Below are 23,678 nucleotides of genomic sequence, written 5' to 3' on the forward strand. Positions count from 1 at the left end.
GTATTTTGTGGATCTTTGTGATCGTAGGGAAGCTAATTGCCTACGGCGAGTGTAACCGTGGGGTTTGTGACTGTTGTAGATCATTTTATTGTGTGTTGGCAGCAGAGTATTTTGTGGATCTTTGTGATTGTAATATTTTGTGTGCTTGTGAGCTGTGATCCTATGTTTTAGGGAAGCCACAGTGGTTGTAGTAAGAGTATTTTGTGGATCTTTTGTGATTGTAATCAGTGTGGTCATACTTCCAAACTGCAATAGTGAATTCCCCATTGTATCCAACAATAACCTGCAAGTGACGTACTGAATCTGCATTCTGTTTTTTTAGAATAAATTACTATTAATTCTATTTTAAAAACCTGTGGTTCAGTGTCTTTCCGTCACATTAATTGGCGTAGTCGGCAGGATACAATGGAGGAACTTTTTGCAGAAACATGGTTGTAGACCCTCTCTCCTGGATAAGGCAAAGGAAAAGTCAGGAGACAGTGTTGGAGTTTGTGAAAAAGACGTACGGTTAGGTACGCAGTGAGTGCGGGGCCCGGATCCGCGGGTCATTGTGTTTATAATTGGGGTTTTCATAACCATTGTTAAGCTTTGTGTGTGCAAGAAGTTTTTGTGCCCCGGTACCGTGTGTTGGAGAGGTTTGTGTGAGAGGTTTTCTTTTGTTTTGTTTTGTTTTTGAGTAAACAAGCCAGTCTGACTGCGGGCGAGTGCTGATCCTCCACGAGGAGAGCAGCTGGGGACGGACAAAGTGAATGGCAGATTTAAACTCTTAGTGTAAGGGAAATGAGTTTTGAACCAGGTGTTGTTTCCTGGTGCTCTGTATGCGGATCTAAGGATTTTTGTGTATCTGTAAACTGTTATTTGTATGTTCTGTATGTAAGCAGGACGTTGTGATGCAATTTGGAAGCAATCTTTGGTGTGATGAATGAGAGGAAGATTGGTCTGATTGGGATGGCGGTTTTGGTTCGAGCCAGCTTGAGCAAGTGGTGTGTATGGATTTGAAAAGCGATAAAAATCGGTGGTGTATGGGAGGAGGACTGTTAAGAGAGCTTTTAGGTCTCCCGACCAGGGTCAGGAACGGGTCTTTGCCTGTTTTGTGAACAATGTGGTTTGTGTATGATGTTGCCCTTTGAGTTGTGTAACGTAACTGTGTAACTACAGTGTGACCTCCTGAGAGTGAATAGGGGGAAACTTGGATACTAAGGTGTGGCCCTCTCAGGATGTATTGCCCCTGTGAAGTTTGTACCTAATTATAGGATGGCCGCCCCTAAGGCAGTCAATATCTAATGATGTCTCTTCCCTGGCCCAGGGGATAGGTAAGACAATCTTGAGATGCACTGATCTCGTCCCTTACCCCAGGGACAGGATTGGGTGAACAACTGCTAGCTCCTTTAAATTATCTGGGCTGGCTGAATCAGTGCAAAAAGGCTGTGTGTATACAAGCCATGTATGAGCGTGGGAGACAGGGTGTTCCCCTTGCTGCTCCAATTGACCCCACCCGCCTTAAACCATTGATTAGGGGTCTCCCGGATGCCTTGAAAAACTATATGCAAACCCTAAAGGAAAAGATTGCACGGACAATTGACTGTAATGCTCACAACCCAAACCAGCTACAGCCTGTTTTAAAGTGGGGGGAGCTATTACAAGAAATGGTGATTTACGGCAGAGAGATGGGCTGGTTAGAAGAGGGTCTAAATTTGCAGCGCCGGGTCCGCCAAGCACGGTTTTCGAGAGAAATAATCCCCACCCTCCTCGACAAACCAATCTCCATTTCAAATCTCAGCGCAATGAGCTGTGAAAAAAGGCGTTAGCATTAGGGATACCCCGGGCGGCGCTAGATGGGCAATCGACAGAGATTATTCGCACACCGATAAATTTATCGGAACGGCCGATCAGCAAGGCCTTAGAATCTCGTGATACCACCAAAATGCAGGAGAAAAAAAAATCTTCTGTGTCTCCTAGCCCTTACTCAGCCGTGAGGGAGGATCTGATCGATTTAAAACAAACAACTAGGAAAACGCGGGGGAAATTTCAGGCCAACCCACTCATGTAATATCCAATGTAGAATGGCCTAACCAGTGTATTGATCCACAGTTTATTTTAGCCACTGGGCCCAGGCGAATGCCTGTAAATATTCTGATAGATAGTGGAACTGGAATAAAGGTTATCACTGAAAGAACAGCCAAAAAGTTAGGACTTACCCCTACTGCTAAGAAAATAAATGTAATAGGAGTAACTGGAATCCCTGAAACCAGATCAATTAGTATGGTATGTGTTTGGCTTCTAAGAGAAAACCTAATGACGAAAATAAGAGGTGGTCATTCGTTCATACAAAAATAACATGCTAGGATTTGATGGAAACGTTTGGAAACTGTCTTCTGGACAGTGTGGAGCTTTGTATCCCCACCGTGGGTACTCAAGGCACCCATTCATACTATAGTTCCCCTCTATGTCCAGTATGTAAATTGTGCAGGGGTGGCAGCTGACAATCGACTGTAGGAAGCTGAAGAGTAACTCACAGCTGCCAGTCCTTACATTGCTGAATTTGTTACCCAAGTCCAAGCTAAATATCATGCATGGATGTCCACTCTGGATATTTAGGATATGTTTTTTTTAAATTATTACTCTTCAAAAGAAGGATAAACCTTAATTTGTGTTCACTTGGGAAGGGAGTACAATATAGCTTTAATGGACTTCCCTGAAGATTCAAACACTCCTCCAACTGCCCAAAGTACACTGGCAAGAACATTAATGGAAATAGAAGTCCCAGGTGGGATAAGCATGTATCAATATATTGGTGATATCCTCACAAATGGATTATGCCAGATTTCTAACCAATTCACTGTCGAGCGTATATACGGTCGAGAAGCTCTCTTTTTGCAATTGCAGGACTGCTCCAGTAGATGGATGAGGGACAACTGAGAAGACACGGGGTGGAGGCCTCATAAGTGTCAACAAGAGATTGAGAAACTACAACCTTGAAGCCCAGCTGGAAGTTTTGGTCTTCTTATTTTGGTTTCATCTGTCTGTTTACCTGTTTATATATATATATATATATATATATATATATATTTGTTTGAGTTTTATTTTGTATTTGTTTTCTCTTTCTTTTTATTTTCTCTCTTTTTTTTTTTAAGTAGCATACTTGTTTTTACACAAGTTTTATATTATGGCTATAATTGTAAAAATAATTATAATTTCTACGATAACATTAGGCAACAGTGAACAATCTAGTATACGGGATAGACAGGTGCAAGCTTTTAAACAACATGATGATGGTTCTCTTATAAATCACGCTGAACCAGACAATGTGGTCTATAAAATGATACCACATACCCCTACTCAAGGGATCCCCATAACAGCTCTCCCTGTGGACCTGGGTAAAAATCTAGATTGGCTCTGGAACCAAAATAAGTTTATAATCTGGGGACAATTTAAATAGAAGTGGTTGTTTAACAATACATTAAATTGAACCTCCTTTTGGAGCCTAAATTGTTCCTATGCCCCCCTTTGCTGAGACAATAGGACTTTGGGATGCAGAGGCAAACAGCCACGATCCCTAAACCAGCCATGTTACAAACACCCTCGGGCGAATACACGACATGGGGATGAACCATACTGGGGAAAGCGTTTGGTCCTGAGGTATGTGGAACCAGTAAATACACAGTGGTGTTTTGAATTTCCTCCAACACCTAGCAATTCATGTACCTGGTTTGATGTGATGCAAGGACCACCTGCCAATTGTTTATGGTCTCAAGCCCATGAGGAGAGGAGAGATGACAGCAGGGATTGCTATCCCTGGCAGTCTCGACAAAGGGTTTTAGCAACACCTTTGTGGAATTGCACAAATATTATAAGCTGTACCACTGGTGGGGACCTAAAAAACAGTTGGTTGTGGCTGATCCCTTCATTACGGCATCTAGTCAGTACCGCCTGCTTGTGTCAGAATAGTAGCACAAGCTATAAAAATTTAGAACATACTAAGAAATCCCTCTGTCAAGTCCCTCAAACTATGGGCAATTGTGATGACTCCCCTATATATGCTCCACGACAATTAACTTGGGTATGTTCAGATGGGACGATTACAGATATGTTAAACCCTCTTAATCCCGGTTTGCAGTGTACCTTTGGAATACCATCATTATGTCCATCTTTTTACTCTGAGAAGTTCATTTTCCCAGGGTTGTGGCATTCCCGTACCAAACGGACTACAGACACGTCTGGATGGACTGTATCTCAGAAGCTGGCAGTATGGGCTGAAGGATTCTTTGGATTAGGAATAGGTCATCTTAGGACCAGAATTATGTTGTCCAATTTAACTGCACAAGTGGAAGCCTTAGCAGCCCTTACTAATGAAAATTTTGATTTGCTCAATGAACAAGTACAAGCCGTCTCGAAAGTTGCACTTCAAAACCGGCTTGTGCTAGATATGATACTACTTAAAGAACAAGGGGTATGTGGACTCTTGAAAGCAAACCATGAGCAGGAAGAATGCTGTGTTACAATCCCTAATGTGTCACTACCCCTTCGAGAAAACCTCCAGGAGATGAAGAAGATAGCTGAAGTCACACATGAACTACAAGAACAAATAAAGGACACTTGGTTGGGAAATATTTTTGGTAGAATAGGATGGGTATTTTCGGGGTGGATTACTAACCTGTTGCAAACCTTAATTGTTATTATAATTTGCATTATTATAGTAAGTATTGCTATCAGTTGTATCAAAAGAATCATGGTGAAGTCCATCTCTCACGTAAGGGTTCACTTAAAAAACGAGGAATATGTAGCTCTGCTAAAGTATGCAGATGAAACCCATGCATCTGCCAATAATAACATATAAGTGGTTGAATTGTGACTCAGGTCACGGGGTGGAATGTAAGGCTGAGCTATACACACAGGTATCAATAGTGCCTAAACAGAGCAGGCGGCCTACGGGGAGTTGTAATACACAACTCAGTCTTGGGCTGCTTTTAAGCTCTTTGTCTGCGGAGACACCTCATGGGGAGCTGTGTAGATGGCTCCGACTTGAGTTGTGTTGTAACCAGACTGAAGCGGGCACTTCACAAAACCTGAAAAACTTGTATGGAGCCTTGCTAAGCCTTGGCTTCCTTCCACAAACATATGTCCTGAGTCCCAATCAAACCACTACTCAAACTGTTTGACAAGCCCTAAGGGTCCGCATTTGGTTTCGATGGGCCAAGACAATGGGAATATGCAAGAGATAGGGCCGGAGGTGTCAGGCCCAGCCCTGCATCCTGTCGCACACATCAGCAAAATGAACCAAATAAAAGCCCTGGCATTCGAGCTAATATTGGGAGCCGTTCCTCCAACCTTAGGAGGAGACCCTTCCCCCTTAGCCGGGCGGCTGGCTGAGGTAATGTATTGGGAGCCCTTACCTGAGAGACGGGGTAAGTGGCTATTTGATATGTTTTAAGTGTGTCGTTCTGGGTGACTAACGTATGGGTAATATTTTGTGTGCTTGTGAGCTGTGATCCTATGTTTTAGGGAAGCCACAGTGGTTGTAATAAGAGTATTTTGTGGATCTTTGTGATCGTAGGGAAGCTAATTGCCTACGGCGAGTGTAACCGTGGGGTTTGTGACTGTTGTAGATCATTTTATTGTGTGTTGGCAGCAGAGTATTTTGTGGATCTTTGTGATTGTAATATTTTGTGTGCTTGTGAGCTGTGATCCTATGTTTTAGGGAAGCCACAGTGGTTGTAGTAAGAGTATTTTGTGGATCTTTTGTGATTGTAATCAGTGTGGTCATACTTCCAAACTGCAATAGTGAATTCCCCATTGTATCCAACAATAACCTGCAAGTGACGTACTGAATCTGCATTCTGGTTTTTTAGAATAAATTACTATTAATTCTATTTTAAAAACCTGTGGTTCAGTGTCTTTCCGTCACATGCAGTGACTAGCTAGTCTTGTCATTGCATTGAGAACTCCATTTTTATATTTATATTGCTTTATATATCATACCAGAAACTCAACTTCAGCTATACAGCAGAATTTCTGTCTCAACTATATGTCAACACTGTAGCATATCTAATTTTATTTAATTTTGATAATCCCATTCCTGCACCATCACAATTCAGTGTGCTGTAGAGTCTTTTTTTATTGACTATGGCTATTTACCCTATAAAATTTCTGGTAGGATAAGTGGAGTTTTTGGCAGGTGGTAGAGTGTGGGAGGCAGTTTGGAACTGTGCAATAAGTGCATTAGCTGAATGTTTGTGCTAGAGGATCAGCAATAAAATCACTGACATTAATAATGGAAATGTCATCTTCAAGTTTCAGAGCTAAAGATCCAAGAGATGAATTGGGTAGTTCACCCCTACACAATTTTTCTTTCAGCCTGTGGACACACAGAGATCCCTGCATTAGTGATACTCAACTGATGTTTTCAGGGTTTTCACAGCAAAACAAGAAGTCAGACACATAAGGTTTTATTTCTAGACCCTCATTTGTCTGTATATTCCACTGCTGCAGCACCATCACAAATTATTGTGGGCCATGGGTAATATGGGTTTATCAAGACTATTACCTGCTAATAAGTCAGCATCACTTAAAAATGGATTGGGTCCTCATTTACTGAGACCTTAGCAGCAGGTAAACCTGTTTGAGTGAATTACCCACTGAGGAAGGGAAGTTTGATTCCACAGATCTCAGTGATTTTCCTTTGGGAACATTCACCTTTACTGACTGACTTCACTAGGCAGCTGATTCACAAGTCTCAACTATGTCTTTCTGAACCAAAGGGGTTTTCTGCAAGACAGAAGAAAAATGTAAAGAATGTCCTGGCCCTTTATTACAGGCCAAGCTTAAACAACAGACCGTCTTTGAGCCAAAGCCTAAAGCAAAGAGGAGCCATCTTAGCCAAGTCTTTTTTCCCAGCCACATTTTTAGGGATCTTCCTCTTCCAACTCTATGAAACTCAGCCTTTGCTCCCTTCTGTTTAGTCTTTTTAATCCCAGGAGGAATAAATTCCCAGCACAGCTGAACCCAGACTGTTACCTAGGAACTGCTGCATGCAGGGTAGGCAGCTGTGTTTCTTCTTCTTGCTGAGAAAGTTTTTTCCTTGCCAGTTCTTGAGAAAGATGAAAGCATCCCAGCATGCTCACCCCCACTTGCCTGGTCTTCAGCACTGGCACTCACCTGTGGAATTTGTCCCTGGCTCACAGGATGCAGCACTGTGCAGGCTGTTCTGGAATCCATTCATTTGCCTTTCAGCGGAGATCACCCTGACAGGTAAAAAGCATCAAATTAGAGATAAGAAAGGATTTACCAAGGAAAAACTAAGAGTTCTAAACAAAAAAAAAAACCAAAACCACAAAAATTCTTCCTTGTGGAATTACCACCTATCCCCCATCTCTGCACAGACATGAAATAAGTCAAATACCTCTGCTCTGTGTGCATACTGGCATAATGCACACGGGGTAAATGATCTTATTTTTGGGACACCACCAGTAATGCTCTATTCACTGCATTATTCCAGTGATTTGAAGTAAGATTAAGCAACCTTAGAACAGAGATGGCAAAAATATGCTGCATTCAAAAGTTAAGTCCCTGCCTCTTGTCTCAACAGAGACAGCTCATGCTCATCTAGGCAAAATTTCTTACTTGTCTTGGAAACTGTGACCCACAGGATGCATTTAATTTCCAGTAGTCCAGTGCCAGTCCCCAAGCAGATAAATGCAGAAGGATCTGCATAAAGTATCTGCATTTGAGTTACAGCAAAAATTATCATCAGTGGAGAGATTACAACTGCACTTCCTTGAACTGTTACAAAGGTTCATTACAAAACTGAGACCATGCCCTCTTACATGAAGAAAATGTGTCTACTCATAAGGCAAGGTCAAGCTATACAGCTGCAATGATCTATTTATTGTCTGTCCTTAAAATCTAATAATTGATCCATCTGTTCTTGGTTTGTCATCTTCTTCTCCCTCCTTGCCTGCTTTGCTGCCTGCCCAACTCTGCTCACTCCAGACTTCTGTGTGTACACTCTTGTCTCTCTGCCAGAGTCCTCCTCCTTCACTCCTTCAGCTCTGCAGTGCTACAGAGTAACTCTGAGCTCATCCTCAGCCCAGCAGTGCTATCTGCAATCCCTGGGTGATGCCCTGATGACTAACAGACCCAAGCACACGTGTGCAGTTTCTAGAGGTTTGTCTGAAACCTTTTGCTTTCAAATTCAGCAAGTTGCCAGTAATCCAGGTGCTCCTGGCAGCTAGAAGGCCAGTGAGGGACTCCTGCATTTTATCTCAGTTGGATTTTAGTGAAATAAAGTGGATTCCACACAGGAAGTGAGAGGGATGCACATACAGCATTTGCCAAACCACCCCTTACTTCAGTCAGACGTAATTTGAAATGCTAATATCAAATGAGGTGCCTGTTTCCATGTTTATTGTCTCTTGGAGAGAATTTTGGATCTGTACTTATGGCTTCTTTTGCTGCTGATACTGCAAAGTTCTTCTGGGAGCTGAGAATCCAGATGGATCTTTAGGCTTCTCACATAGAGATTCCATGCTTGTCTATTTTGTTAAGGCAGCACAACTGACAGCCAAATTCAGCTCACCCTTCTGTAGGCAGAATGCAAGACTAGTGGCTGGAAATGTCATCAAGACTGCCAGCAAGTACACCACTACCACCAGCAATGACAAAACCAACACTGGGAACAGTCACACTTACACCTTAAAGTGTGGTTTATGTTTAGAGTATCTCTTTCTCTTGCAGTTTCAACTTGTCACCTCCACACAGCTCATTCTCAGATCTGCTTATGGGTCATTGATCTCCCACCTCAGTAAGCTCACCCCATAAATTCTCTCCACTGTCTTGATGGAAGCCCCAGTGCCAGAATGTATTAACTGCTTAGATCAAGTTAATCCCTTTCTGCTTCCCCCTTGGGTTGGCTGAAACCCTACTGCCTTTCTCAGTTTCTTGCCTTTAATGTCTGTGTTGGTTTTGCTTCCACTTCTCCAATGGAATCCATTGTTATGTTCTCCATTTCTTATTCAATACTAACAAAACCACTGTCTCCTCCATTAAGAATCTGTCATTGTCCTTTTCTCTCTCCTTTAAACTGACACTGACTTCCTTCATTTGGGCACTAAACCACCCCTAAACTCCCCAGCCTTAAACTGCAGATTTGGAGGATGCTCATTCCATGGGTGACAAAATAATTACTTCTAAATTTGGAACACCTCTGTTTTAACCATCTCTTCCTGTGATGCTATGAATGCCTCTAATGATCCAGGGGGGACAGAGCTAACGCTAACAAACCCACATGACAAAAAGCCCAGGTCTAACAAGAAGACAGCAACAGAAGCAAAGGCCCAGAAGCAGCAAAGCTCGTTCCTCTCTGTTGCTCTTGGACAGGGTATTTCTGCCTGTGTATCTGTAGGATCTGAGGCTAGCCAAGGACTGAGAGCTACAGGCCTAGTGAGCCCAGCTGCGTCAGGGTGTTAAACCAAGGCATGTCTCTCAGATGCACTGCTGCTGCTGCCAAAAATGTCTAAGGGTCAGGCAGCCTGATTAACCCAGATGCTCAGGAGCTAAAAAAAACAGGCGTGCAGCAGTACAGCAGTAGCAAAAGAGTGAAAGTGGTTCCAGTAACAGTTCCATGCTTGCTCTCCTGCTGCCCTGACTCTTTTCAGGGGCTGCTCAGTGTGTGTGTGTGATGTACCTGGCTCACTTAAGACACTTCCCATGTTCAAGAGAAGTTACAAACCAGAACCATAGTGTTTCACAGGGCTCACTCTGCAGCCTTCATCCTACTTTTGGCACATTTGCCAAGCTTGGCCAGCCTGTCCTAGAACAGCTGGTGATTGCCTATCCAACTGCAGTCAGGACTCCACCCCGCAGTGGGATGGGTTTCCTGAACCTGGAGAAACACATCACCTCTACCCTATTTCTGTACTAGTTACAATAGAGCAGAACTTTGGCTCTTCTGCTGCTGGCACCAGGCAAAGCCAATACAGAATGAGGTAGAAAGCGTTTTTGCTGTGGTGTTAGGACCTAAAGGGAGTATTTGTTTCAACAGGCTTCCTGAATGGAGTTGTTGGAAATGACATTTAGAGAGAAGTTAAGTGCAAGAAACTATGCCATGTCAATAAACCTCCCCAACAGTTTGTGATGTTTGTCTGCTGGTGGTAAACTCTGATCTTCTTGGGCTTGCTCTCTTCCCCAGTAACATCTTGAACCATACCTTTCTCTACCTGGCATTTCCTCTCTTTATTCAGTGTTCTAACACTGACAGGTGAATTTTTCAGAGATCTTTTCTTTGCATGATAGTTCTGTTCCAAGGCTGTTCAGGGCCTTGCTCTACTTGATGCTGTCATAGTTAGAGAGCAGGTTTCTGAAAAGTTACTATAGGAACAATAGAGCACAAATTTGTATTTGTTATGACTTAAGTCATTCCTAAAAGCAGAAAGATTTTCTGTCTACCAGCTGTACCAGTTCACTCTGGGTTCTGACAGCTGAGCCAATATATTTTTCTACTTTGCATGCTGTCATGTGTAATGTGAATATCTGATACACCAAATGCTGCTTCCAGGGACACCTGCTTCCACAGCTTAGGAACAGCCTCTCTGTGATCTCTGTCTCAAAATGTTGCTCTTGGCTATCAGCAGGTCTCTTCATCATTCACAGACTTGACAAAAGTGGTGGCAACATGAGCAGTAGAAAGCACCCAGTCTGACTCTTGGAAAGAAAGAAGAGCTGCTTCTGTTACCTATTATTTCTATTTGTGCACATTTAATCAAAACTTTGGAGGCCTGTGAGACCATTTTATGTGGCTACATTTCAGCACAGAGCTACCTATTAAACCTTTTCTTCCAGTTAGTCTTTTTCTGCACCTTAATATGGCCCCAGTTTTCCACTCTGTTAGCTTAAGCAAGGAGACTGCTTTGGACACAATCCATTATAAAGTCAACCTACCACCTTTTACAAGTTGAGAGACTGAGAAAATAGGAGAGGCCAGGAACTGGAGAGACAAGACTGAATTGTCTGGCCATTCCATTACCTTTTTTCCTTTACATTTTAACCAGGGAAGTGTCCAAGTTACTAGATAGCTTTTGAATTAGCAATGTTCATCTTTAGCATCTCATTCTGCTTGTAGTTGAGTTTTCTTGTACTTATTCTTTGCCTCCTCTCCTGGAAGCCACATGTGCTGGCTGGGAAAGAATTGATAATGCATGCAAGGAAGAGATAGGTCAAAGAGACAAAGTTGATTTTAGTTTGTCTTCACAGTTCAGTCTCTGGAGAAATTCTACAAGCAGCTTTAGAAAGATGATCTTAATAAAGATGTTAAACAAAAGCCAGGCAGTGTAAGAGCAGATAGAGAAATAATATCTGGCTTACTGAAATATATGGGGGAGAGAAGAAAAAAAAAAATAGATACACAAGAGCTTTAACAACAGAATGGGATTAGTTTCAGTTTGTCCTGTGGAAATAGTTTATAGCACTGAGGTGATCTTTGAGGAAAGAGATCAGGAAAACAGCCAACAAGTATTAGGGGGTGAGGGTGGGCAGCAAATCACAAATGACCCGACAGAGAAACGAAGCAGCCAAAAAGCCAAAATTAGATCAGATGTTAGGGAGAGGGATATTTGCCATGTCATAACCTAAGGGTATGGTAGTCCCACATTGGAAAAGTACAATTCTGGATGCCACGATGCAAGCACTCTGTCAAACTGAAGAAAACACAATGAATTCAAGACAATTAAGGACTTGGCAGGTGAAACTACTGTCTGAGGTTAACAAAACCTCAACAAGTCTAAGCAATGTTAGGAAACTCCAAGTAGGAGGATATTCAAAAGATAGAAAGTATTTGCAAGGGAAAGTGTTTAGAATGGTTTAAGAAGGAAGAACAAGGTACAACAAGATGAAGCAAAGGAAAAACTCAGATTCCACATCAGGAGAAACTTTCTGATAATAAGGTAGGTTTTAGATTCCTATATAGTCTTCTACAGCACATGATGGGGTTTCTGCCACTGGAGTGTTCTGAAAGCCAGCTACACACAGTGCCTGAGAACACTCTGCAGAGAATAACCAGGGGCTGGAAAGAACAGGCTGGAGCATGCAAGCCATCTTTTCCTTCTCCAATATATAACCCTTTGACACACAGGCTTCTCTCCAGTCACTCCAAGTCTCTTGATGTGTCTCTGGTCCGTTCTCAACGATGACTGTATTAAATTAGTGAGACACAGCAGTTTTCAAACGATCAGCTCTCAGGATGCTGGAAATATAGCTGGGCACTGCTGTTTTCCATGTAGAGTGAAAAAATGTTCCTGCAAGATCCCATGAATGGCAAGAATGGGTTTGGAGCCTCATGCTGGAGACTGAAAGGCAACTTGGAAAGTATTTCCGGAGTGGCTCCTTGCAGCCTTCACTACTTGGATTAGTGTTCTGAAATTCTGAAGGAATCTTTTGCTTCCCCCCCCCCTCCTCCCTTCTGTGCATTTTTGGTGCTGAACTTTTTTCCGGTTTTCCCACACTCCTGCCTGTCACAGAGCAGAAACCACAAAAATGCAGCAAAGTAAAGTCTGTCCAAGGAGCTGCAATTCCATCTCACAAGGATAAACATTTCCTCTGCCAAGAAGTGAGCACAGCACACCGGCATCTTCAAATACACATCCCTGCTGCCCGGCAGAGAAACCCACTGACACAGCCTGTCACCTGTACTAACACAAGCTACCCAACAGAAAAGAAATCAGATGGCAAAGCCACTAGCATGTACCTGCCAGACCTGCTGCTCACATCTGTGTTTGCTGAGCTGACAAAGTCTACTAACATCTTGTTTGCCTTCTAAATAGTTTTGGGGAATTAATTCAGCGTGCTATCTCTTAAGATAGCTTGAGTATAGGCAGGAAATACACAAGTTTCCCCAAAGCAGTTCTGTCCAAACTCCTTAAATACAGTTCCAGATTTGATCCACACGCACTAACAATGTCCTAGCATCTTCATAAGGTGCTGTTATTCAGTAATTTTTTAGTAAAACTTCTCTATTTAAGCAGGAAGGGAGCACAGAATCAGGAAACCTCACAGGAAACTGCTCTGAGAACTTTACAACTCTTCTGGCTCTGGAGTAAGCATAAGGAAGGAAGTTAGGAATGCAGTTTTTGCCCTTCAGTATTCAAAGATGAAACAAAGTCTGAGGATATATGAGGAAAAACCTGTTGAGGATTTAGTCTAAAGCAATTCTGTCATTTAAGAGGAGATAAACAGAGAGCTAAGGAAGCTACCAAGAAAGGTGAAGGATAGTAAGAAAACCCAGAAGTCTTGCTCATGTTCCCTCATAATGCACAGAAGAGAAGAAACTGAGAGGAAGGAAACTTACAGTCAGTAAGCAACATTTCATGGTGAATTTTTTTGGTTTGTTTTTAAAGATAACATGCCAAATCCATCTACCTTGAATTGCAAGCACTATATCACTAAAAGCTTACTAAAAGTTAAAAGAAGGATTTCTGCAGATAACTAAAAGCTATCATAAAATTAGGCACAATACAAACATTTTAGATGAAATAAACCTTGTGCTTGAAGGCATAAAGTCAATGGTTGTGTGTTAAATTTATGGAAAAACTTGACTCAAGGGAAGATTGACTTGTTAAAGGTAATTATTTTTTTGTGGGGTGGGGGGTTAGCAACCTTTTCTAACCCACCAGATTCTAGCCACCCATCAAAGACAGGAGAGTGACTCAAGTGACTAAACACAGATGTCTGTTACTCCCAAGTTATTTCAGATATCTGCATGGGACTGGCAGATACAACACAAGATCCACAGAAGACTGTGCTCATCTGGAGCAGCAGCTGGAGGTCAGGTGGAATAGCCCTGGGCATCTAAAATATCACTAGCTATATGTATTTAGGTAACTGAATCCCACCCTGGTTCAGGTATTTCTCTGATTCAATCTGGCAGTTGTTCCTATACCTGTACATTTCTATGAAGTTACAGTCTTACCTGCCTTACCATTGTGAAACATGAAACTGGAACCTAGTGCACACCCATTTCAGTACATCAGTACACAGCTCAGGTTATTCTGAGATAATTTCTGAACAGCATAGCCAAAAAACCCCCAAATCTATGTCAGAGTCACATGTAGACAGGTTCTTCTCAGGGGGACCAGGGACAACTCCCTGTTGTGGATGGGAAGAGATAAAACTTACTTGGAAATCCTCTGGGCTGCAGCCTTCCTGACCACTGCCTGCCTGTGGTTTGCTGGAGGCTTTGGAACCAGTTGAGAAGGCATGCTCTGGGATGGCATCACTTTGTGCACACTGGCTGCTCTCTGGACACTAGAAGTGGCACTTGATGTCTTGCGGGCGTCAGAGCCAGCTGGCATCGATATATGGCTCGTGCTGGATTGTGAGTAGTTGGCAAAGAGAGCCTGGTAAAAAAAGGAAAAAAGAAAGATACTGTGGTAACTAGGAATTACCTCTCTGAATACTGCTGGGAGAGCCGATGGAGGTGGGTGACATTTTTGGGATTGCCCAGTGGAGGCAATCCCAGGGCTCCAGGGACAGTCCCATGCATAAAAAGAAGAGTTAAACAGTCAAGCCAGTGAAGTAGCTTTTAGAGATGAAGTTTATACCCTTAGAGGCTGGGACTGCCTTCCTAGAAGCTAGACAAGCTCATTACTGCCACAGAACAATACTCTTCTTGATCAAAAAACAAGAGGTCCTATCCTCATTCTAATCTTGCAGTAGACTCCCACCCACAAAGAATTAAAGCTTTTATTGATTTGGCTTTCTGCACTTATCTTGCTAAATTCTTCTTTGTGTAGGAGGTGGGATTGAGACACAATTCCAGGAAAAAAAAAGGTTATAGGGAAGATGCTACAACTTTGGTTCTTTAGACTAACCCTGTAGGTGGCTTGGAATAACAGAAAGGCTCCAGGGTGCCTTCTCTGAAGAAGGGACTTTAGGTCAGCAGCTGACAAAAAGGAAATCCCCAGTAATAACAGGGAACAGAAAATAATTCTATTCTTGTAACAGGTGGGACAGTACCTTGGAGATTTGTCACAGGGAACAAAAGCATCTGCATATTGTGAGACACTGGAGAAACGAGCCGTGGCCTGGCAAAGCCCAGGCTGGGGAACTGCTCCCTATGGGAGGGAGCCCTGCAAACTGCTCAGCTCTTCAGATGGCAGCAACCTGCTGAGAGCTCTGCCTTGTCTTTCCTCGAAGTCTGACTGACCTCCCAGGGCAGAGGCAACACCCTATCCATACAGTTTGGCAGCTAGAGGTCAGCGATAGGAGATGAGGGGAATGGCTGAGCACTTGCCAGGCACCTCAGCGTGACCCTGGGAGCGGTACCCTTCACTGAGTTTGTTCTCTGTTTCTTCTCTGGTGGAAAACACACAAAGCCACAGCGAGTGGGCTCCAGGCTCCAGAGAAAACCACAGTCTGAGGGCTGGCTGAGTCTCAGCACACAGACAGGAAAAGCCCCTCTCCCCCGCAGTTCTCTGGCAAACGACAGGGCAGTGGTGTGTGGGAAGGCGTTTCTGACAGGCAGGGCTCTGGGGAGAAAAGGAAGTGCAGGAGCCAAAACAGGCCTGTTTCCTAACTACAGCTCACAAGATGCCCTTGGGCTCCCAATCTTTCTTAACCTCTCCCTTCCCTGAAGCACTAGGCTGATAGGAGCTTTCAGATTTTGAAAGAGTAGCTGGTACAAGTGTAGAAGCCTGGAACATAGCAGTCACACCTCACCTCCCCCAGCCAAACTAGCTAAAATGGAGCTTGGTTTAGGCTCTTGCATCTTAGTCTCACATATCATGGGGTTGGGATGGAGACTACACCCCCTTCTTATTCAGGGCTGACATTTCATTGTACTCTGCTTGATATTATGCATGTTTCCTAGAGGTTCTTTTTCTTGTTATTAAAATCACTAAGAACCTGGAGTGCACAGAGCATAGGCTTAACCCCTTCCTTGTGTGAACATGCCTTGGCAAGGTCCATGACTCTGAAGAAACAGCAAGCGTGGGTGCTCTAACAAAAAGTCTGATCAGCAAAAGCTGGGCTGAGACCTGCCTAAAGAAGGGTCATGGATGTTTTTCTTGGGGGTAATGGACTTCCAAAAAGGCCTTTGTCTCCATGCTGTGCTGAGATTCTGGCTGCTTTCCAGGCAAGGATGGGGAGACTGGAAGCTGACACGGACCACGGCTTCTGGATTCAGCTACAAAGCATACTGCCCTGCTGTGAGCCCCCTGGGGACAGGACAGGAAACCAGGAGAAGCTACTGTGCAAATAAAGAGGGCAGCTGGGGAGAGCAGGGCCTGACCACACAAAGGAAGGGTTGGGAAGAGGTTTCAGTATGTCCAAAATGCAGGAGGCAGATCTCATCACTTGGAATTCTGAAGGCTCAGGGTCTAGGGAGAGCAGAAGCCTTGACAAACCCTGACAGAGGCAGTCCTGAAGCAGGTAGTGTCCTACAACTATTGCTGCTACAGGAAAAAAACCCCACAAACAAAACCCCAAAAAACAAACAAACTTTGAACCACACATCCCAGGCTGGCAGATTTAACTTGATGTTAAGAAGGCATTTGCTTCCCTGACAAGTTCTTATGGCTATAAATCTGAAAAATGCATAGAGCACCATGAGACTTTTTAGCTACAAATCAGGTAAAGCATTAGTGAGTTAATGCTCTTCTGCAATTCTCTGGGGGTGTTAACCCTGTCTTGCACATGAAGTATATTAACACTGACAGAGAAAGTGATTCTCCCTAAGCCACAGACTGAAGCAACATGAAAAGCTACACTGAGAGCTCCAAAACCATCCTGACTCCCAATCCTGTGTTTGCCTCATTGGATCACACCTCTCCTTGCTTCCACATCTACCCATGAACAGCACGAAGTGTCACCTGTACAAAAGTAGTAGGTTTTAATGAGAAAAAACTCAGCACATACAGCTGGTCAGTAAGGGCAATGCACACTGAGGAGTGTTAGCAGCAGCAGCAGAGCTCAGGCTGCACATGATTCACAGGGGGCAGGTACAGTAGTGCTCTGAAGCAAAGTAAATATATATTAATGATCTTCAAAAACAGAAACAGTGTTCCTGGCACTTACCATGCCTGCATCTAACACCCATCCCATGCGCAGTAACAGAACAAATGTTGCAACCAGAGGTGCTAACAAAGCTCATTTCATCAGCCTCAGGGCTGAAACTTATAGTATCTACTATAAAGCATGCCCTAAATTATGCCTCCCTTTGTGGGTCTGGGGCATTCTTGTGTTGATTTTCTGCTGTCTAATTAGGAGTGGGATCATGCTAGAGCCTTTGCTTTAACCGAAACAGCAGCTGAATCCCCTTTCCAGATACATAGCTCTTTATTTGCCATGAAATTTATATGAAACATAGCTTTGAGATTTCTATCCCATGGTCATTCAGTATAAATTGGATCAGCAAGTCTGAAAACAATGACAGATTCAGCAGTGTATGAGAACTGACAAACACACACCCGTAGATTGCATAAAGATCTGTGCAGCTAGTTCCGACTCGCTACCTCTGGAAACTGAGGTGTTTCTAAGCAATAAACAGTGATGAGGATTTCAGTTAAAAGAGAAAACAAAAAAGCAAAGCCAACAAAACAAAAGTACTTCTCTAAAAAGCAACAGCATTTCAGATGACACAGCAAAAATAGAGAGAATTAAAAGGCTTGGAAAACCTGTGGAGGTTGTTCGGTGGACGTTCTTTTGAGACATATTAATGGATTCAGTTAAATTGGTTTGGATGCAACATTCAGCTGAGTTGAAAATTCAAAGTGGCAACAAAGAACAGGCTCAAAACATACCAGTAACTGTCACAGTGTTAAACTGTAGTAAGATGAGGGGTCATAAATTTTAAAGAGAGCAAACTCGTGGTAGGCACAGGCTGTCCTCAAGCACGTCTTCCTTGGTAAATTCTTCAGAATGAGACCAAAATATACTCAAACAAATTGACTTGGTGCCTTCTTCTTTGTCTTTCTTTTGGTAATGGAAGCTCTCTGGGGCAAGGATTGGGCTGTATCATTGTACTGGAAAGATACTTAATACATCTGGGTGTTGCCATAATTCTAATAATAGTGTCAGGGTCAGAAACACAGGGACAAAATTTCAGCTGGTATAAATCAGCAGAGCCTACTGCTTTCAGAGCAGTTCTGCTTTAGACAGACTTTGACTCATCAGAATCACAAGACTCCAACAGGAAAAATGGCAGTTAGCACATTTAGTGGGAAAACAATCTGAAGGGGAAAACTGCAAAACAAGAATGAACAAGAGACTGAAGGGGAAGAGACTGAAAAATCTGACTGCAGTCCAATATGTAATATTTTAGAAAACAGTATAACAATGTTTAAGGCTGCATTCAAAGAGGACCTGTGTCCTCAGGCAGGAATAATACAGTTTTAGGAACACTAGGAATATTATACTGAACATTCCCAGTTAGATCTAAACAGACTGCAGGGAGTTCAGAAGAGAGTCACATATATTAAAAGAAAAAGAACTTGCTGAACTTCATAAAATAAGGAATATTGCAGAGAACATACCATTTCCAAATGACTAAGGGAATTAGTTAACTTAGCCCAGTGTTTCATAGCTTAAAATCTACTTAAAATTCTGATTGAAAATGGGATTGGAACTGACCACACAGCTCTAACATGATTTATATCTTGTTTAACATGCGGGGTTTTTTAAACAAGCAGGACTGATGGGGATCATTCCACTATATGACTGTACTTATCTTGTTTCCATTTAGCTTGTTTTCCATGTGGAATACTTGGCATAAAATTCTAAAGTCAGTAGATGCTAGGCTAAGCAGACAGAACATAGCCACACAGAGAAGGAAGAACCTCCCTAACAGCTAATGGCATCTTTCCAGCACAGGAAACAATTAGAGAATAAACAATGATGGTATATTAACTGCCTGGCCAACTGCAGCAGTGATACTAACATCTAGGTCATAATGTGTCACGTGAAGCCTCCTTTAAACATGAAAAAATGCTGCTGTAAACCTGAGGATTATTTGTCTTTGGGTTTAATTTTGCAATTTTCTTCCTTGATTTTGTTGATATCAGATTTAAGCTTCTTGTCTCCACTTTTTCAAACTCCTTTTAGTTCTTTTCTTCTTCCTCAGGGCCTGTGCTGTTTCTGTTCCCAGCATCCATGTTTATGAGAGTCTCATCCAGTCTGGTGCCTTTGTCCAGGGAATGAAGTACCTATTACACCAAGTGAACTAATCCCCATATACGATGAATGAAAATCATTGGTTATTATTCCTCTTCCTTCCCCTACACAGTGCTTGGTGCTCTGCAAACTGTTAAATGCCTGTGGGAGAAATCATCATTCTTAAGTGTCTGGAAAGTGCTCAACCAAGAGTGGGTGCTGCCACAGAAAGTATACAATAAGCCTTCAAGATAAGATACACCCACTGCATGGCAGATGGGGGGGTATTCTTATTGCACAAATACTTGACTAGGAACTTCCATGCTTTCCAACTCATCCATCTCATCTCCAACATATTGAACTGGTTAATACAGAGACAGAAGCATTTGCCTGTGTTATTAATCATGGTGCTTCTGTCACTTGTTCACATGTCCATATACATATGACTAGCCCATTTGTCATAGGGAAAAGGGAAAATTGGCATCCAGTCAGGTTGTATGGTCATGACTTACTCAGGGTGTGCCTTGAGATATGTTAATAAATGCCCTTCAGCTACTGACAGATGGGTAACCTGCTTCCCAGCCACAACAAGAACTCTGAACAACGAGATGAAACAGGCTTGGAGATATCCTGCATGCATTCCCCAGTACAGAGAGACCATGACACTGTTTCAAGTGACTGGCCTTCCATTTTTTGGAGATATTTTTCTTCTGAGGAGGCTAAGGACCTTGAGTGTAGCAGGCAAGAAAAAGATGGAGTAGATCTCAATGTGTTGGAAGGAACAGAAGGGAAAGAGCAGGCAATGGGAGATAGGTGGCTTAGGTGACACTTACTGGGAAATGTGGTAAAACAAGGCAAGCTAGGATAAGCTACATCTACTGTGGGGGGAAAAAAAGAGGGCAAATGATGGGCAGCAGGAAAAGGTTGGATGGAACTCAAAGCAGTGAGTGGGAAGGAGATGTAGGGCAGGGAGTTTGTAAGCAGCAGGAAAGCCCAAGACACGAGGACTGAAGTCAGAGAAGCTAACTAGCAGAAGGAAGACATCAGTGATGGGAAACTAAAGAGGGAGCATAGGACAGACAGATGAAGATGAAGGTAGTGCAGTGACAGGGAAGGGCATTAGAAGATCTGTGGAAATGTGACTGAAAGGGGAGATCTAACTGGCTCCATACAATGTGTAGTGGGAAAGCAAGCATCCAAGAGACAAATGTTTTATTAAGATGTGGTTTTCACTGCAGAAAGGCTGAAAGCCCCCATGTTCAGCAAATACCTCTCTTCATTAATGGCAACCTCAGTGCAGCCTGAGTCCTGTGGCACAGCAACGGCCTCAATACTGCAACTCCAAACTACTTGGCTCAGAAGAAGGGAGGGAGAAAGGAGGGGAACATTGTGGGGCTGAGAGGAGGTTTAACAAAGAATCACTTTAACAGAAACTCCTGAGTAATGGCTCTACACCAGGCCAAGAATAACATCAGCTCAATGTCAGCAATTAGAAGAGGGCTCAGCCAGACCCCATGGCCAGCTCCAGCCTCCTCACAGGCACAAGCCAGTTTACAGCCCCTTCCCGAGCTCATGAGCAGCCACAGCTGCCCACCCAGAGCCCCTTGGATGCAGATGAAAGGAAAAACTTCTGCTCAGGGTGGAAGCAAGAAGACTGTGGGCAAGGGAATTTAGGGATGGAAACTGCACAGCTAAGTGAGAGCCTTGAAGGAATGAGTGCAAGGAGCAAAGGCAGGAGGACCTCTCCTTTAAGATGCTCCCAGAAAAGGATGAGGGCAATTTGCCTATAACCTCTTCTCAAGGACCCTGACTAATGACTCATTTGTTTCACAGGAGAGAGAGTGGGTGTTCAGACCTCCACGTTAGTTCTGTTCACGGTTTTGTTGGAGTCCAGTCCTGTCAGACTGCCCAGCAAAGGGTTTTTTCCTAATGGAGATCAACCTCTTTTGAGTGCAGGTTTGTTCACCCAAAGAATTCTTTCCCTTCATCAGGGAAGCATTTAGGACATCACTGAAAAGAAACAACACACCTCTCTCCATAATAACAAAGAAAAGCAACAACTGCATCACTGAACTCATTGTAACCATGGAGGATTCCCCAGAGAGGATGGGGTAGAGTGCTGCACATGGGACATAACCCCCTGCAACGCTACAGGCCTGGGGGAGACTGGCTGGACAGCTGTCAGGCAGAGAAGGACCTGGGGGTGTTGGGTGACTGCAGGCTGAGTATGAGCCAGCAGTGTGCCCAGGCAGCCAAGAAGGCCAATGGCATCCTGGCTTGTATCGAAAACAGTGTGGCCAGTAGGTCTAGGGAGGTGATTGTGCTCCTGTACTGGGCATCGGTGAGGCTGCACCTCGAGTGCTGGGTCCAGTTCTGGGCTCCTCACCATAAGAAGGACACTGAGGTCCTGGAGTGAGTCCAGAGAAGGGCAACCAGGCTGGAGAAGGGGCTGGAGGGCAAATACTATGAGGAGCGGCTCAGGGAGCTGGGGGTGTTGAGGATGGAGAAGAGGAGGCTGAGGGGAGACCTTATCACCACCTACAACTACCTGAAGGGAGGTTGTAGAGAGGTGGGCGATGGTCTCTTCAGCCAGGGGACAGGAGATGGGACAAGGGGAAATGGCAAGAAGCTGCCCCAGGGCAGATTTAGATTGGATATTAGGAAAAAACTTTTTACTGAAAAGAGTTGTCAGGGCTGGGACAGGCTGCCCAGGGAGGGGCTGAGTCACCTTCCCTGGATGTGTTCAAAAAAAGGGTAGATGAGGTACTTAGGGATCTGGTTTAGCTTAGGATGGGAATGGTTGGACTTGATGATCTTCAAAGGTCTTTTCCAGCCTTGTGATTCTGTGAAGTGCTGTTCCACTTACAGTGGTCCATCTTGGCATCTAGGTGTCATCCAGAACATCACAAATACAAGCCCTTTTTCGTATTTCCTCTAGCTCTTGGACACTTAGCCCATCTTTTCCCCTTGCAATTGTAACAAAGGAGCCATGTATCCATCAGACAGTTCCATGAAAAGCAGAAAGGAGATCTTAAATATAGTAATAACAATATGTATAGGATTTCTGGAGGAGATTTTCAGGGTTGCAGATTAAACTTCCACCCAGTGTCAGTGGCCATACTTCCTGCAGACTGAAGGTTCTTAAAGTTAGTACATTTCCTCAAAAGAATGAAGATTCTCCTAAATAATTTGAGTCCCCTTAACATACTGTTCTTTTGATAACTGCATCATAGGAGAAGATATCCAGGAAAAGGAGAATTTAGTCAAGATGTAGCCTTGACAGGGTCTATTTGCTACAGAGGACACAGTTGCCAACACAATTTCAAGACCTATATTGAGAAACACTGAAATATAACAGTGACCCAGCCTGAAGTACTACCCAAGAACTCAAGTTGAAGAAGGAACATCTCATCTGTAGGCAGTTCTGAGATTGTCTGTGGCACTAAAAGGTGATGCCCTACATTGGTGCAGAAATACAAGCAGCAGCATGCCAGTAACCAAATGGAGGAGGATGTTAATGCAGTGGAAGAAACCACTGGGAACTACAGTATCAAAACACTATCAAAATCACTGCAGGTAATATTAGGTTTTTTTCCAACCCACCTGAACAGCTGCTTCCTTCACAAACACTGCACTACATGTATTAGCTCTGGGTTGGTTCTGCACATCTAAGACTCAGTCAGCACAGCTACATTCCAGGTAGGATTCCTTTTTTATTCAGCTTACCTGCTGCCGGGTTTGGCTGTGCTCCAGCAGCTGGTGTGACTGAAGTTTCTGCTGCTTAAGCTGCTGCACAGCAAAATGCAGCTGATAGTTGGGATGCGCCAGTGGACTCTGCATCACCTTGTTGTAGACACTGTTCTCCATCTCTCCTTCCCAGGCAAAACTAGGATTCTCTGGAGCCCTGGGAAAAGAAGAGCCATCATGTTTTCACCACTCTGCATATAAGGATTCCTGCTTACAAGGTACTGCTGCTTAATACTTAGCCAGCTATGAGTTTGTATTAAGTGGCTTCATGTGCCAGTGGCTGCCTTGCTATGGATTTTCTTGAATTCCAGGCTGGGCCCATACTTTAGGAGAACAAAGGAGAAGAGACAAAAAATTCAAAACTGGAGGATATCTGTGGCTGATTAGCATTGGAGATTGGCAGAGTGGCATCAGGAAAAGAGCTGAGGATTCCCCTCACTAGTGACAATGATTTGTTTGGATTTGCAGAGATTTTGTTACTGTACACAAAGCACACACACAATGGAGCAGGAAGGGAATAGAAGACAGACATGCAGTACAATATCCACAGAGAAGACAACGGACTGATAGGGAGAGGTTGCAACTAGGGTATATATTGATTCCATACAGCTACAGTCCAAAAGACCTGAGGAGACTGAAGATAATCATAGAATCATAGAATGGCATGGGTTGGAAGGGACCCCAAGGATCATAGAGCTCCAACCCCCCTGCCACAGGCAGGGACACCAACCTCCAGGCCTGGAGCTATACAAGGTTGCCCAGGGCCCCAGCCAACCTGGCCTTGAACACCTCCAGGG

General features: G+C 43.6%; 1 protein-coding gene across 1 annotated transcript in view; it reads right to left on the reverse strand.

Annotated features, from left to right (window-relative positions):
- The window catches only part of TTLL5 (tubulin tyrosine ligase like 5), a gene marked incomplete at its 5' end in the record, with an annotated part of 136,194 nt that overhangs the window by 9,674 nt on the left and 102,842 nt on the right, over positions 1 to 23,678 (reverse strand). The window contains 3 exons of the mRNA XM_084263320.1: positions 7,156 to 7,241; positions 14,164 to 14,384; positions 22,861 to 23,038. Of these exons, the coding sequence (XP_084119446.1) occupies positions 7,156 to 7,241; positions 14,164 to 14,384; positions 22,861 to 23,038 (485 nt within the window). The remainder of the gene's footprint in view (positions 1 to 7,155; positions 7,242 to 14,163; positions 14,385 to 22,860; positions 23,039 to 23,678) is intronic.

Source organism: Gallinula chloropus, assembly GCF_964237585.1.
Source record: "Gallinula chloropus genome assembly, chromosome: 4".
Classification (NCBI taxonomy): domain Eukaryota; kingdom Metazoa; phylum Chordata; class Aves; order Gruiformes; family Rallidae; genus Gallinula; species Gallinula chloropus.